We start from the raw sequence: 14,117 nt of genomic DNA on the forward strand, positions 1-14,117 counted from the left end.
CTTCTCTTCTCTTCTCTTCTCTTCTCTTCTCTTCTCTTCTCTTCTCTGCCCCTTACTGTTCCCTGGCAGGGTTCAGACAACACCATAACTCACACCTATGTAATGTTTGAGTGTGGGTTGTCATTCAGTCATGAATTACTGTGCTGTCTGAAACCCTACCTGTGGCTGTTTCACCACAAACAACTTACAAAGAGAAACAGTAGTTTATTTTTGAATTGTGAACTGTGGGTTGTTCATGGTTAACTAGCCATTTGTTAATACAGCTGGGTTCAGACAACAGGATAACCCACATTTCAGCAGCAACCCATGATTGGTTATCCTGTTGTCTGAACCCAGTCTCTGCTTCTTTTCTTGGGGCTACAGAGGGGATGAACTGACTTGGTGAGGCAGAAAGATAATGTATTCCCATATATTCTCTCTCTGTGTGCTCAGTGTGAAAATGCAGTGACCTGATAGTGAAGGAAAAGAGTGATGTCTTTCCCACATTACCAGCTCACCTGCCCCCTCTAGAGTTTTATTTCTGTTACTCATCACTGATTCCATGTGGATCAACTGAGCAGTATAGTATGTCTGTGTGTTGAAGGGAGAATGCGAGGAATGGAGATTGAAATATCATCTTCCTATAGTCTTCTTATCCTAGCTATTCCAGTGATAGGTGGGGGACATAAAGAGGTAACGAGGTGGGATTGAACAGAGGAGTTTGGGAAAGGCTGGTAGAGTGAATAAGGAAGCCTGGCAAGCTGCATTTGGCCTATGGACATTTCTCACCCCTGTGCTGAAACATGCTTTTGTACTCTATGTGAACTCACCCTGTATTTTACTAATACTACCATACTGGATGATTAGATAAACTGTGTGTGTTTCTATATGCAGTGTTTATGGTTTGATTATACTCTACTTGTAGGATGCTGCTAAAGAGCAGATTATAAAAAATTAAATTTACAAACTAAATTCTGCTTGCAACAGACAATCACTGGGTACAGTGATAATATATTTGATTGGAAGATTAGGTGTTTTTATGTCCTACAATTTACAGAATTCATAGAAGTAGAAATCATTAGAAGGTTGGCTGCAACCTTTTTCTGGCATGCTGCACTGTAAAATACATGCCAGGTTCTGGCACATAACATGATATACATGTATGCATGAGTGAAGTGTCTGGCCATGTATGTTCCAGCCAACTCTGTCTGAACCCCCTCCTAAGTGGGTGTCGAGGCCAGATGTTGGAAGCATTTGCATCTCTACACTATGCCTCTTTTGTGGGTGGTATTGAATCTACATTATCTGTCAAACCATCACTTTTAATGAATGCTAAATTCCTCTTAATAGCTGGGGAAAGGAAGTTGAAATGGATCTGCAGTTTATAAGATGGAAAGGTGTGCATTTCTGGTCTGTCCTAGCTGAAGCCCGAGGACTTGTAACGAATTTACAACCAGTCTCAGTCTGGTTATCAGTGTCTTGCTTTAAATCCTCCCTTGTCTTTATTTCATTTACTCTGGGTGCATTTCAGCTCTTTTACCTATGTGAAATGCAGAGCAGAGGTTGTGAAGACCTGGTCAGCCAAAAAGATTTTTTTTTAAAGTGTGTGCTGGGGAAAAGATCCTTCTCACATGTCCTGGCCTACCAAAACATCCCTCTTCTCACATGCACACTGTGTTTACACAGGGAACCAGTCCTTACAGAATCTGTGATTCCTGCCGTCTGGCCTCTGCTTTGCATTATTATATCCAAATGAGGGGTGTTCTTTTGAGAGGAGAATACTCAGTATTTCTCATTGGTATTCAACAAGCGCCATGAATGCTACTGTGCAGTCGTTTGTTATGCAAAGGACTTTCAGTGCAGTGTGATATGTCCGTAATTCCCTCCCTTTGATACATTCCAGCTAGTCTTTTGTTAGCATTCAGACCGAACTGAAAATTCAAACAAAGTTCAGTTGTAGACTGCTTTTCCTAGAACCAAAATGTTACTTGCTTTTGCCTCTTGAAATGCTCTGTTCTTTGAGGGACAAAAAGAAAAAAAGAAAAAGATTTCATTCTGCTTTCTGCAAGTTTGAACCATTGTTCTGGGAGGTCTGGAATAGCTTCCCAGGTCTTATCCAACTTTGAGTTTTGGATTTTGCGTATATCTAAAAATATAGATTGGTCCAGAAGCATTGTAAGTATGGTACTTACCTGACTTCATTTTTGTTTAGCTGCATGGTAATCACTGAGTCTGCTCCAGGTTTGAGGGGACCCTCCAACTCGGTACTGGCACATGGGAACATACAGCCACATCCTTGAGCCTTACACAAGCACTAAAATAGCCCTCATGTAGCTTGGTGAGCTTTGGGAAAACAAGAATCCTTACTTCTTGGTCATATTTCCCAGGTAGTATATGTGTAGTGGTTAGAGCATTTGTACAGGACAGTGCCAGGTTTGAATCCCCACTTAGCCATGAAGCTTACTGGGTAACCTTGGGCCAGTAACTTATATTTTCATGGCAGGAGGAACAGCACTTCCTTTTCACATCCTTCCCCCACCCCCCCAGAGGTTTAATTGCTCTACCTTCTTATATGTTTTATTAAACAACCCTAAGGTGACAATATTGCAGAATTGCAAAAAATGCCCTACCATTTTTTAGCTAAGAAGCCTGAGAGGGAATAATACCTGCCATTCCTTGCTCCAAAATAAGCCATGTAAATGGCTGGAAAACATGAGAGGGGCCTTGTAGGACAGTGTAATGGAAAAGACTCACAACCCTCCATGAGGGAAGAATGATGAGTCCACCATAAATGCCTCACGTAGAGAAGCCCTCCTCCTCGGTTCAATTTGCCGCATAGGACTAGAACATGAAACCCAGGCTGGATCAGAGCAAGTGTCCATCTAGACCAGGATTTTGTTCCTACAGTGGCCAACCAGCTGCCTACAGGATCCCAAAGTAGGAGATAAGTGCAGCAGTTCCCTTTGCCCAAGCTCCCCAGCCACTGGTGTGCACAGACATACTACCTCTCGTACTGAAGGTTTCACATAGCCATTGAGACTACTAGCCACTGAGACTAGTAGCTGTTGACAGATTTCTTCTTTGTGAATATCGCCAGTCTCCTATTATAGCCATTCAAATTGGTGGCCATCACTCCATCTCAAGGAAATGAATTCCAGAGTTTAGCTCTGTGCTGTGTGAAGAAATACTTCCTTTTATCTGTTCTGAACCTTCCACCAGTCAGCTTCATGGAATGACCTTGGGTTCTAATATGGCACCAGGAAAGGGAGAAGGGTGTTTAAGTACCATATTTACTGCATTTAGTTCCTTGGAAGAGAGGCAGAATGTAAAGAGGCAAGCAAATAAGTAAAGGTTTTTAAGCTCCATTGACTGGCGAGCTACCATTCTGAGTTGTTTGCACTTATGTTCTCAAATATTCATTTCAGGATTCATTTACTTTTGCATAAAAGTGGTGTATGTCTGCAGTACCCACACTGTCAACTCAATGGTAGTAGAAGGGACATGGGGAATTACAGACCGGTTAGCCTTACATCCATTGTAGGAAAAACAATGGAAAGGCTCATAATAGAGAGAGATCTAGTGATGCTAGATAGAGAAGGGAGGCTGACAGCCACACAACACGGCTTCCGCAAAAACAGGTCCTGCCAGACAAACCTTGTGGAATTCTATGACAAGGTTTCGAGATGGCTAGATGGAGGGGATGCAGTGGATATGGTATACCTGGATTTCATCAAGGCCTTTGACAAAGTGCCCCATGATATCCTCGTGGAGAAACTGAGGAGTTTTGGGATACACCAAAGCACTGTCTGGTGGATTAGGGCATGGTGACTGACCGAAAGCAGAAGGTAACCATTAGCGGGGAATCACTGGGATGGCGACCAGTGACAAGCGGGGTCCCCCAGGGCTCTGTCCTGGGGCCAATCCTGTTTAATCTTTTCATTAATGACATGGAAGAAGGGGTGAACAGTCTGCTGATCAAATTCGCAGATGATACTAAAACTGGAGCAGTGGCCACAACTGAGGAGCAGGTACTCCAGATCCAAAAGGATCTGGACAGACTATGGATGTGGGCAGGAGACAACAGGATGGCGTTTAATGTGGATAAGTGCAAGATCTTGCACTTGGGGCATAGGAATAGCTGTCATAAGTACAGGTTAGGTGATAAGTGGCTGGAGAGCAGGACTTGTGAAAGGGACCTCGGGGTACTGGTTGACTGCAGGCTAAACATGAGTCAGCGGTGTGATGTGGTGGTCAAGAGGGCGAACGCCACCCTTGGTTGCATAGCCAGAAGTGTGGCTTCTAGATCAAGAGAGGTATTACTACCACCCTACACGACTCTGGTGCGCCTGCAACTGGAGTATTGTGTTCAGTTTTGGGCCCCTCATTACAGAAAGGATATAGCCAGGTTGGAGTCAGTGCAGCGTAGGGCCACAAGGTTGGTGGCCGATTTGCAGGGGATGGGGTATGAGGCGAGACTGAGGGAACTGGGTCTCTTCAGCCTGAAGAAGACTCAGAGGGGATCTGTTGGCGACATATAGGTATGTGAGGGGATGTCACATGGAGATGGGTAGAGACCTGTTCTCCCCTGCAGAGGAGGGCAGGACGCGCTCCAACGGAGCAAAGCTCAGGGAGCCAAGGTTCCATTTGGATGCCAGGAAGCACTTCCTGACAGTCAGGACCCCGAGGGTGTGGAATGGGCTTCCACAAGAGGTCGTTGAGGCCCCATCGGTGCAGGTGTTCAAGGATAGGGTGGACATCCACATGGTGGGCATGTTGTGAGCGGAGCCGGCTGGTGCCAGAGGTCAGACTAGATGGCCCGGGAGGCCCCTTCTGACTCGCTCTGTTTCTATGTTTCTAAAGGAGTCTGCAGTGCAAACAGTATATAAAAGTTGTACTTCTGGAATCTACTACTGCTTATTAAAAGTTTTCCCCATACATTTGTTCATGAGTTATTTCATATTGCTTTTGCTTGTCAGCCATCTTGGAACATGGCAGCTACAAAATTCATGCACCAGAATATGAATATCTACTCAGGTCAAATGGACTTGGAACACTTACTAACTTCAAAGTTGCCCATGAATCCCTTTCCCTTTCCCTTGATGGGCTCGGAACACATTCTAACTTCAAGATGAACACCAACTCTGGAACTAATACTTCTGAGTAAACCTGGGTAGGATTGGAGTGCAAGGAAACGTAAAGAACCCAGAAAGCAAAACAAGCAAACAAACAGAGTTACAATTCAATTGTGGAACAATATGCATGTTGTCTCTCTCTTGCTGCTTTCAGAAATATGTCCAATTTTGAGGTGTCCTCCTCTCAGACGATCAGCTCCCCACAGCGATCTAAGCGAGTCAAGGAGAACACCCCCCCTCGCTGTGCCATGGTGCATAATAGCCCAGCCTGCAGCACCTCGGTCACATGCGGGTGGGGTGATGGGGCTTCCAGCACCACGCGGGAGCGGCAGCGACAGACGATAGTCATTCCTGACACGCCCAGCCCTGCGGTCAGTGTCATCACTATCAGCAGCGACACTGATGATGAGGAGGAACAGAAACACGCACCCACCAGGTAAGCAGGAGGGAAATGTTGCTGGATGGCATGAGTGTGACCCTGGTATGTGCATTTGTACAGGCGCAATTCCCTGTACAAAGGAGTCTGTACTAGAGGGAGGGGCTTGTTCATCTATTAATGCATCACCAGCCCCTCTTAGTCACTATCCCAGTCTTTCTAGAAGAAATATTTGCATAAGATGGATGGATGCAATAGAAAAGGGGATAGATGGGATATCTGATGTGTTTTATTTGAAGTATTTTTATGCTGCGCCATAAAGGACATCTTACAATCATTCAGTGAAAGACACAGCAGAGAAGGAAAGGGGGATGGGGAGGCAAAATGAAAATAAGAACCCAAACAAACAAGATCACAAGGGCTAGTGGAATGGCCCTGCTTCTGTCTCCCTCACAGGGTATTTGAGTCCATGTCTCCTTAACCAGACTCAGGCCCTGTGTGTCATGGTCCTGAAATCAGTTTATAAATATCTATTTGAGTAGGGAACTTCACAGCTAGGCCTGCCAATACTGGGGTCAGAGCTATTTTATTTATTTATTTAAAGCATTTAAATGCTGCTACATCACCTCTGGGCAGCTCACAATCATAAGACAAAAAAGCACAATAAAACTAATAACAATTAAAAATGCAATACTAATAAAATACAGATAAAATGCAAAACAACTGTTTAGTGGTGTCAACTATTAAAATGCTTTTTAAAAAGGAAGGTCTTTGCCTGGCGCCAAAAGGAGTATAAAGAAGGCACCAGGTGAATCTCCTTAGGGAGGATTTACTGATGTATAGCTCATTAGCTGTGAAGACACATATCCCTGTTTGCACAGGCTAGCCATACCCTTAGTGAAATATTTCATATGCTAAAACTCTTATATTTCATCAATTCACATTTTCTCTTCAGAATAAGAAAAGCAACAAATTAAATAGAAATCAGAGGTCAAATGAAGCCAATTTTACACACATACACAAAATTACTGTATTAGGCAACAGTTTTATGGCCCTTAACATCGGGGGTTTGGATTCCCAATTCTGCAGTCAGAGATGGTGCTCTGAACTTTGAGCTTGGAATGGGAGCTCCAGGCCTCCACCCTGCTTCCTTATAGCCAACGTGGACAGAATGGTACCAACTGCTGTCTGAGATCAGGAAACTACCTCCAAGAAGGGAAAGGGGGCAGATGTGGGCAGGGGGGTGATACTGAAGAGGGTGGGATATGAGTTTTTCTGACACCTCCTTAGCCTCCTTCCAAAAAATAAAAAATAAAATAAAAAGCCCATCCAACAAAATGCAGGACGAAAGACAGGGAAGCTAAGTTGGCCTCTGCCCCAGTTCCTGCTCTGCATAGGACACCCCAAACCTCCAAGTTCAAGGGCTTACGGGCACTGTGATGGAATTCCATCCTTAGCTTCCTAGATATCTTCTGGATGAGCGGAAATTAATCCAAACTTGAGACTGGATCAGGACCAGACTCCATAGCCTGATTGGCAACAAGGGCTGGTTGTTCTGCAGACAAAAAATGGTATTTCAGTTTTCATAAAAATAAACATATATTGACACGTTTCATCAGTTTAATATTAATTTGCAAACCAATGCCTGTGATATGTGAAGAATGTCTCCTGTGAAATAAAGTATAGATGCGCAGTATTTAGCCATGTATCTGTAATCCACCAAAGATTGTGAATGAAACAAAAATAAAAATGAAATACATTATTTTAATAAAACTTAACATTCATAAATACAACCAGATACTACACTGCAGTATATTAATATACAATTTAGGCAGACTAAAACTTATGTTCAGAGCCAGAGTAGAAACTGTTTCTGCCTAAGTAATTCTTAATATATAATTCCTTCTTGGGCTGCAATCCTAAAGTACACAAGCTAAGATGTAAGCCCCATTAAACTTAATCAGGTACACTTTGACAGACAGGTGGGGGGTTTTTTAGGATCAATTTGTTAAAGAGATTGAAATTACCCACACACCTCATTAATTAATTCTGAAAGGGTAGTAGAAAAAATACTTTTCCTTCATTAACAGTGCAATCCTACACATATTTATTCAACAGTATATTCGATGAGTCTTACTCCTAGGTAAATGTACACAGAATCGTATGCAATATTTACTTGGATGTAAGCTTACTGAACTCAGTGGAACCTACTTCTGAGTAAACATACAAGAATCTGGCTGACAGAAGTTGAGTATATTCTAATCCAAAAATTTTATGTATGCATTTTATGTGATAGTTTTAAAATCAATAAACATTGTAAATGCTGTCAATTCTAATGATTTGAGAAACAGTGGGGAACTCTGACTGTAATAAGCCAGGTACCTTTCAGTGTACTGCAATGAAAGAGTGCCACCTAATGGAGATAACTGTTAAAAGTCTAAATAGGAAGTGCTTATTTACTGCCAATTTTATACTAGATGAATTTCCATAAAGCACCAAAGTCCAGAATTGCATCCCTACCCAAATGATTGAATAGTCCAGTTTAACCTGTGCTTTTTATACACATAAATGTGTTACCGTCACCAGATCTTGTTATTTCTCCTCATTGCAATGGCCATACCCAACTATATGAGTCTCCAAATTGAGTTGGAGCAGCTCCATCAGTGGGTGTTAGACTGCCACCACCCTCCTACTGTTTTTCTGATCCCAATCACACACACATGTGCCCCTGCACACACACAACACAGTGTTGTTTACCATTTGGGAAAGATACTGGTGTTTGCTTTCACCATAGATTAGGAAAACCATGCAGTGAGAAGGATTAATTCAACAAGGCCAAATGGTGAGAAATTTAGGACAGACAGATCTAGTGATGACCACCAACTTGGATAGCTTTAAAAGGGGATTAGATGGATTTGGTGAGGATAAAGTTAGCTAAATCTACTAGTGGTGATGGTTATCTGTTGCCTCTAGTATCAGAAGCTGTATGTCTCTGAATGCCAGTTGTTGGGCATTGTAAATGAGAGGGTGCTGTTTTGTTCATCCTTCTTATTAGCTTCCCAAAGACAACTGATTGGCCATTGTGAGAACAGAATGATGGATTAGGTAGCTCTTTGGTCTGATCCACATGGCTCTTCTTATAAAAGCTCTTTCCTAACACCACTGATCCAATCCAATTCAAAGCAAGCCAGGTCTACAATATCAGCAGATCTCGTGCTATGTGAACTTGGCCCTAAAATTAATTACAGTGACCTCAGCATCCCTTTAGGTGAATATTTCGGCACTTGGTGCACTTGGTAATTCATCTCTGCATGTCTGCTCCCATGCTAGCAACTTGTGTGTATTTTTCAGTTTTTCACCCACCATCATAAATAGGACTCTTTGATGAATACTAGAGGTGACAGCAAAGGTATGCAGTTTCCTTGGTGGATTGGGAATCAATATAGGCAGGCTTTACACACACTGTTTTCAGAGTAACACTGTGCTCCTAATGTGTGTGTACAGGCTTTTGATGCCTACAGAAAGATCAGAGATTTTCAGCTGTGTGCTGGTCACGAAAACACTGTATATTTTCTTCAGAATAAAAAAGATTAGCCTTATTTGGTTAGAAAGAGAAATATGAAAGTTAAATGGAGGATTAAAGCATTCTTATAAATAGGATAACAAGGTATTTAACCAAGGTCATTTTCTCATGATCCCTGGGAATGGAAGGACAAGCAGATTTGAGAACATGTACTTCTCTGCTCTTTTGGTGGATGTGTGGAATGGCAATTCTAGATTTTTGTTTATTTCTGTATTACATTTTTATCCTGCTTACCAAGCCTAACAAGAGCTCTCAAACATAATCATCACATTATAAGAAATTCCATTAAAGGTTCCATAAAATTGGATTAGAAATTGAAAACAATAAGCACAGTTTGAGAAACATTGGCATCCAAGCCTATGGGCAGGATCCAGTGGTGTCACAGCACTAGCAATGATAACATTGTGCTACCACAAGCCAACCCTAGTGCAATGCCATTCATACTTGCTAGTGTGAAAGAAAAAAGAATAAGTTAATTTTGAGGGCACCGTTTGGCAGCAAATGGCCACATTCCCCCTTGGAGCAAGGGGAGGATTTTAGCAGGACAGCAACCAGCTAGCAAGTGCCACTGTTTGCTGTTTGGGCAGAATATAATTTCACATGCTCCCAGTTATAGGGTAGAAGAATGGGAAGGGAAAAGTGGCTGAGGGGAAGGGAGGCAAAGATATCCTGTTTGTTGCAGGGAAAAGCAAATCTAAAAAACAAGGCATGAACCTGAGCCATTCACTGGGTTCATCACCTAAGTCCCTTCTCCAGGTGCCTGCTCTGAGGGAGGCTTGGAAGGTGGCAATAAGGGAAAAGGCATCCATGATGGTGACCCTTTCCTCCATTATAAAGTTATCTCCCCAGTGAGGCCTCCCTAGCACCAAAAGTGTTGTGATTTCTGCACCGGGTTAAGACAATAATCTTCTCCAGGTGTGGCAACTTCTGATAGGTTTGAATCAGGTCTTGAGTTTTTCTTGTTTAAAATTGCTTTTAGCTATTTCCCTTTCTCTCTTTGTGTTTCTATGTTTGTTTTTATCATATATTTTAAAGGTTTTAGTCTTTGCAAACTGCCTGAGCGATTCAGCTACATGGCGGTTTAGAATTGTAATGAATGAAATGAAAGCATGGATGCTACTCTTTTAAAGTGTTCATACCAAAAAGAGGGTTACAGCTACAGTAAAGAGACTCTTTTATCTCCACGGTGCTTTAACGAAGAAGCCACTTCATGCCTGCTCTCCATGTAGCTCATTGAGATAGTACTTATGTGTGTTCATTCAATGGATGACTCCAACATGAAATGAAGTCTTACATGTGTGAATGGGCAATGAGATCCAGTACCTCAGGCAGAACCTTTGCATCACAGCAAAGCCATTTCAGGTGTGCTGCATTTCCATGAAGTTGTTTCCTATATTCAACTGCCAGTCAGCAACTGTTCATTTGTTTTGGAAATGTGTATCTTACACCTCAGTTTGGAAGAGTTCCCAGAATGGCAAGCAAGCAAGCATTGTCTCAACAAAATTCTGATTGGTTCATAACCATAATAAAAATTTATTATTTAAATCATTCATTCAACTACAACGGACCAAACAACAATTCGATACATTATTATAATAAAAGGGCCCAGGGGAGGGGGGGACCTCTTGTTCAAACAGCATTTCAAATGCTGGGACAATCAAAAAGGGTCTCCATCTGGGGCTGAAAAGGTTGGCATAATACCCAGAAACTGTGATGTGGAGGCATGACTGGAACTCATGGCACTGAGATCCCCCTGAAGCTGCAAGTGGACTGCTGGTCTCCCTGTATCTTTCCTGTACCCTAAGATCTTCAGCAGTGACATTTGTATTTTCCCAATCTTTTTTTAAAATACCATTTTAATCTTGATCACTGTTGGATGCTATTGTTATGATGTTTCCACTTTTAGCTTATTATATTTTCTGTATTTATATTGAGCAGTATCCCATGCATCCTACATACTAGTGGATCCACCTGGAGCAAATGGAAACAAGTGGAAACACAAGTCAGCAGAACTTGTAGAAGGAGCTCTGCTGCCCTGCCCTGTTCATATTCACTCATTTCCAAGACATAGGAAGTGCTAGGTACTAGTAATAGGTCTTGCTGGCCCAAGAGAAACAGCTACGTTGGACACTGACCATTGCAATAGTTTTTGATGGAATCTGCGTGGGAGTATATTTCTAGGGTGGTATTAAATATTTAAATAAATGAATAAATGGAGTATAGGCACAGAAAGTCTTTCTTTATTATTTGATAACTAGAGAGCAGAGCTCTATAACAGAAAACCATTACATTTTGTTTGTAGGAAGGTATTTCCATACATACTGAAACACAGTAACATCTGCATGGGCTGTGTAGGAAGGCTTAAAATATGTGTGTATATATGTAAATATAGGGCTGACCCTAGATTAATTAAGATATTAACAATAGCAAAAATAATCATAGTTTATCCTAATGTAGCTCTGATCTTCAGTTAGTGAGTTGGGCTCCAAAACTGGATTATGAGTTGAACTTGTATAGGCTGAACCTTTTACTGAATATCTTACAGCAGAAGCAGAAAGATAGGAGAGGAACACGGATAAAGATAATGGACTGAAGCCAATGCTAACTGCTCCCAAGTGGCCAGTCTTGCCAATTCCATTCTGCAAATGGTGCCTCCTGTTTAATGAAGGTAGATTTAGCACTTCTGGTGGCAACCAAAAATGGATGGAAATTTTAGTTAATAGAATGGAGTAGGTTGGCAGTGCTCATATTAACTTTGCCAACCAGCACTCTTCCAGTAATAAGTTTTTCCCCTTGTTTAGGGGCTTCTCAAAAGCACTACATCTTTGTGGAACAAGAGGCAGGAGCCACTTGTGCTGACTGGGCTGGTAATTTGTGCTATGGGAACAGTGGGTCCTGCTTGTGGAGGGGCAGAACTGCATACTGTCCAATAAAAAAATAGGTGAAAGAAAGTCAGATATGTATGATAAATATTAAAAGTGAATCTTATATAGCAAATTAGGGTTCTATCTGGAAAGATGGAAGATCATTTTGCTAAAATTTTGATGTAACACAGATAAATAATGTGTGTAGTAAGATCAAATGTAGTTTAATATAAATTGATTTTCAACACCACCTATTAGTTAGGCAAAATCACTTTAGTCGCTTACTCTATAGAAGCTGTTTAAAAACGTCCCTTGACCACGTAAAGAAGTCTTTGAATGTGTACTAGATGCATTAGCCTTTTCTAGCCTGATGACCTCCAGATTTTATGGCCAGCAACTCCCTACATACTGGACCACTGACCATACTGGCTGGGCCTTCAGGGAGTTGAAGACCAAAACTAGTGGAGGGCACCAAGTTGGGGAAGGCTAGTCTTCAAAGTGCCATAAAGTCTTGGCTACAATGAACTAATCTGGCAACCACTCTGGAACTCATTTGACTCAGGAGTAGCTCCCCAGTTGCTTGTTTCTGAGACTCCTGAAACTGGGACTCTGGTGGGTAACAAAGCAACCATTCACAGCATTTCTTCTGGGAACTCAGTGATGCTGTGCATGCCATCATTGATAACTATGAAGACGGCTTCAGCCTGCTTTCTCTACATTCAGGGAAAGCTGGGAGATCTAGTTCTGAAAGATATAGGTGGGATAGTGCTCCCAAAGGGAGGGGTTTCCACAAATTGCTGTTCCCAGGACTTCTTAGGGAAGCCATGGCTGTTAAACTGGTATAAACCAAATATACATTTGCAGTACCTATAGGAATAAAGCTCCACAGAAATGCTTTTCCTGCTGAACAAATATTTTAAGAAATCAAATTTTGTGCTCCATGTAGGATTGAAAAGTGGGGAGGTATTACTGCAGAGATTTGAGATAGCCATGGTTGTATTCTAAACATTCATGCATCACCTTGTAAGATGGCTTCCACCAGTATTTCTAATTGCAGGGTATTTATCCTTGATTCATTTCTTTTCCTCATTTTACAAAATTACAGTTGCCATAACAACATAATGCAACCAGCAAACATTGTTGCTATTATCTGTAGTCAAGCCCATGTCCAATTGAGGACTTGAGTAAATTTTGGTACAGCTGCCCATCTTCTAAAGCAGTTAATACTGGGGAGGAGGGAAACCAAAAGTGTTATTATACCCGATAATACTAGGAATCCCAATAGAGTTGAAGCATTTTCTTTCTGAACTTCTGCCATAACTTGAGGAATTAATGACAATTTCTTTGATATCATTATGGGCAGTTTAGTCTGATAGTACCTTCATGTTCTGAGTTCATGATAAGGATGTTCTAGGCTGCTGTTCAGCCTGCATTTGGAAGACTCAATTTGTACCTCCTGAATGGATGTGCAGACTGTATCACTGACCCTTCTCATTCCACACTTCTCCAAATTTTGGAACAGTGTTTAGAACATCTGTATAATATGTGTACCATACCATAAATATGTATTAAAACCTATATAAAATGTGCATTTTGCCATGTAATGCATATAAAATATGTATTTTCATGTAGATTAAAATACACATATATTAATTTAGAAACAGAGTAGAATGGATTTAAGAAGAAATATGTATGAAATTGACCCAGACTGAAAAAATTACCTAATCCATTTAGTATGTGTTCATGGTAACTTACGAAAGACATAACATAAAATATAAAATTAAAGATCTTGTCAGTGTTAAAATATAAAACCCAAGATTCTGTATTGTAAAAATACACTCATTTTTAAATATCAATGTTTTGTCTTAGGTGATAAATTGAATTGCTTTGGAACAGCAAAGCTTAATTTTACATTCTTGTGAAATATGGGAGTTTCCCCAGAATGTATTTTGTTAGGGCATGGCAGACTGGGGGAAAGAGGCAGAGAATTGGGCATGGGGGAGCAAAGAAAATAAAAGCTGCCAGTGGAAAAAAGAGTGTATAGTGATGTAAAGTGAAAAAGCAGAATGGTTATTCCTTTGCAGCTTGGTTTCTGAATCTTTATCTGAACATAAATAGTATAGCTGAGTTCATAGTGATGACTGATAACATGTACACACACACACACACACACACACACAGAG

At 41.3% G+C, this 14,117-nt stretch overlaps 1 protein-coding gene across 2 annotated transcripts in view; it reads left to right on the top strand.

Moving 5' to 3' along the window:
- The window catches only part of HIPK2 (homeodomain interacting protein kinase 2), a 196,301-nt gene that overhangs the window by 164,754 nt on the left and 17,430 nt on the right, over positions 1-14,117 (top strand). For both annotated transcript variants that reach the window (XM_044441131.1, XM_044441130.1), the window contains exon 12: positions 5,266-5,547. In XM_044441131.1, the coding sequence (XP_044297066.1) occupies positions 5,266-5,547 (282 nt within the window). The remainder of the gene's footprint in view (positions 1-5,265; positions 5,548-14,117) is intronic.

Source organism: Varanus komodoensis, unplaced genomic scaffold, assembly GCF_004798865.1.
Source record: "Varanus komodoensis strain SLA01 unplaced genomic scaffold, ASM479886v1 scaffold39, whole genome shotgun sequence".
Classification (NCBI taxonomy): Eukaryota; Metazoa; Chordata; class Lepidosauria; order Squamata; family Varanidae; genus Varanus; species Varanus komodoensis.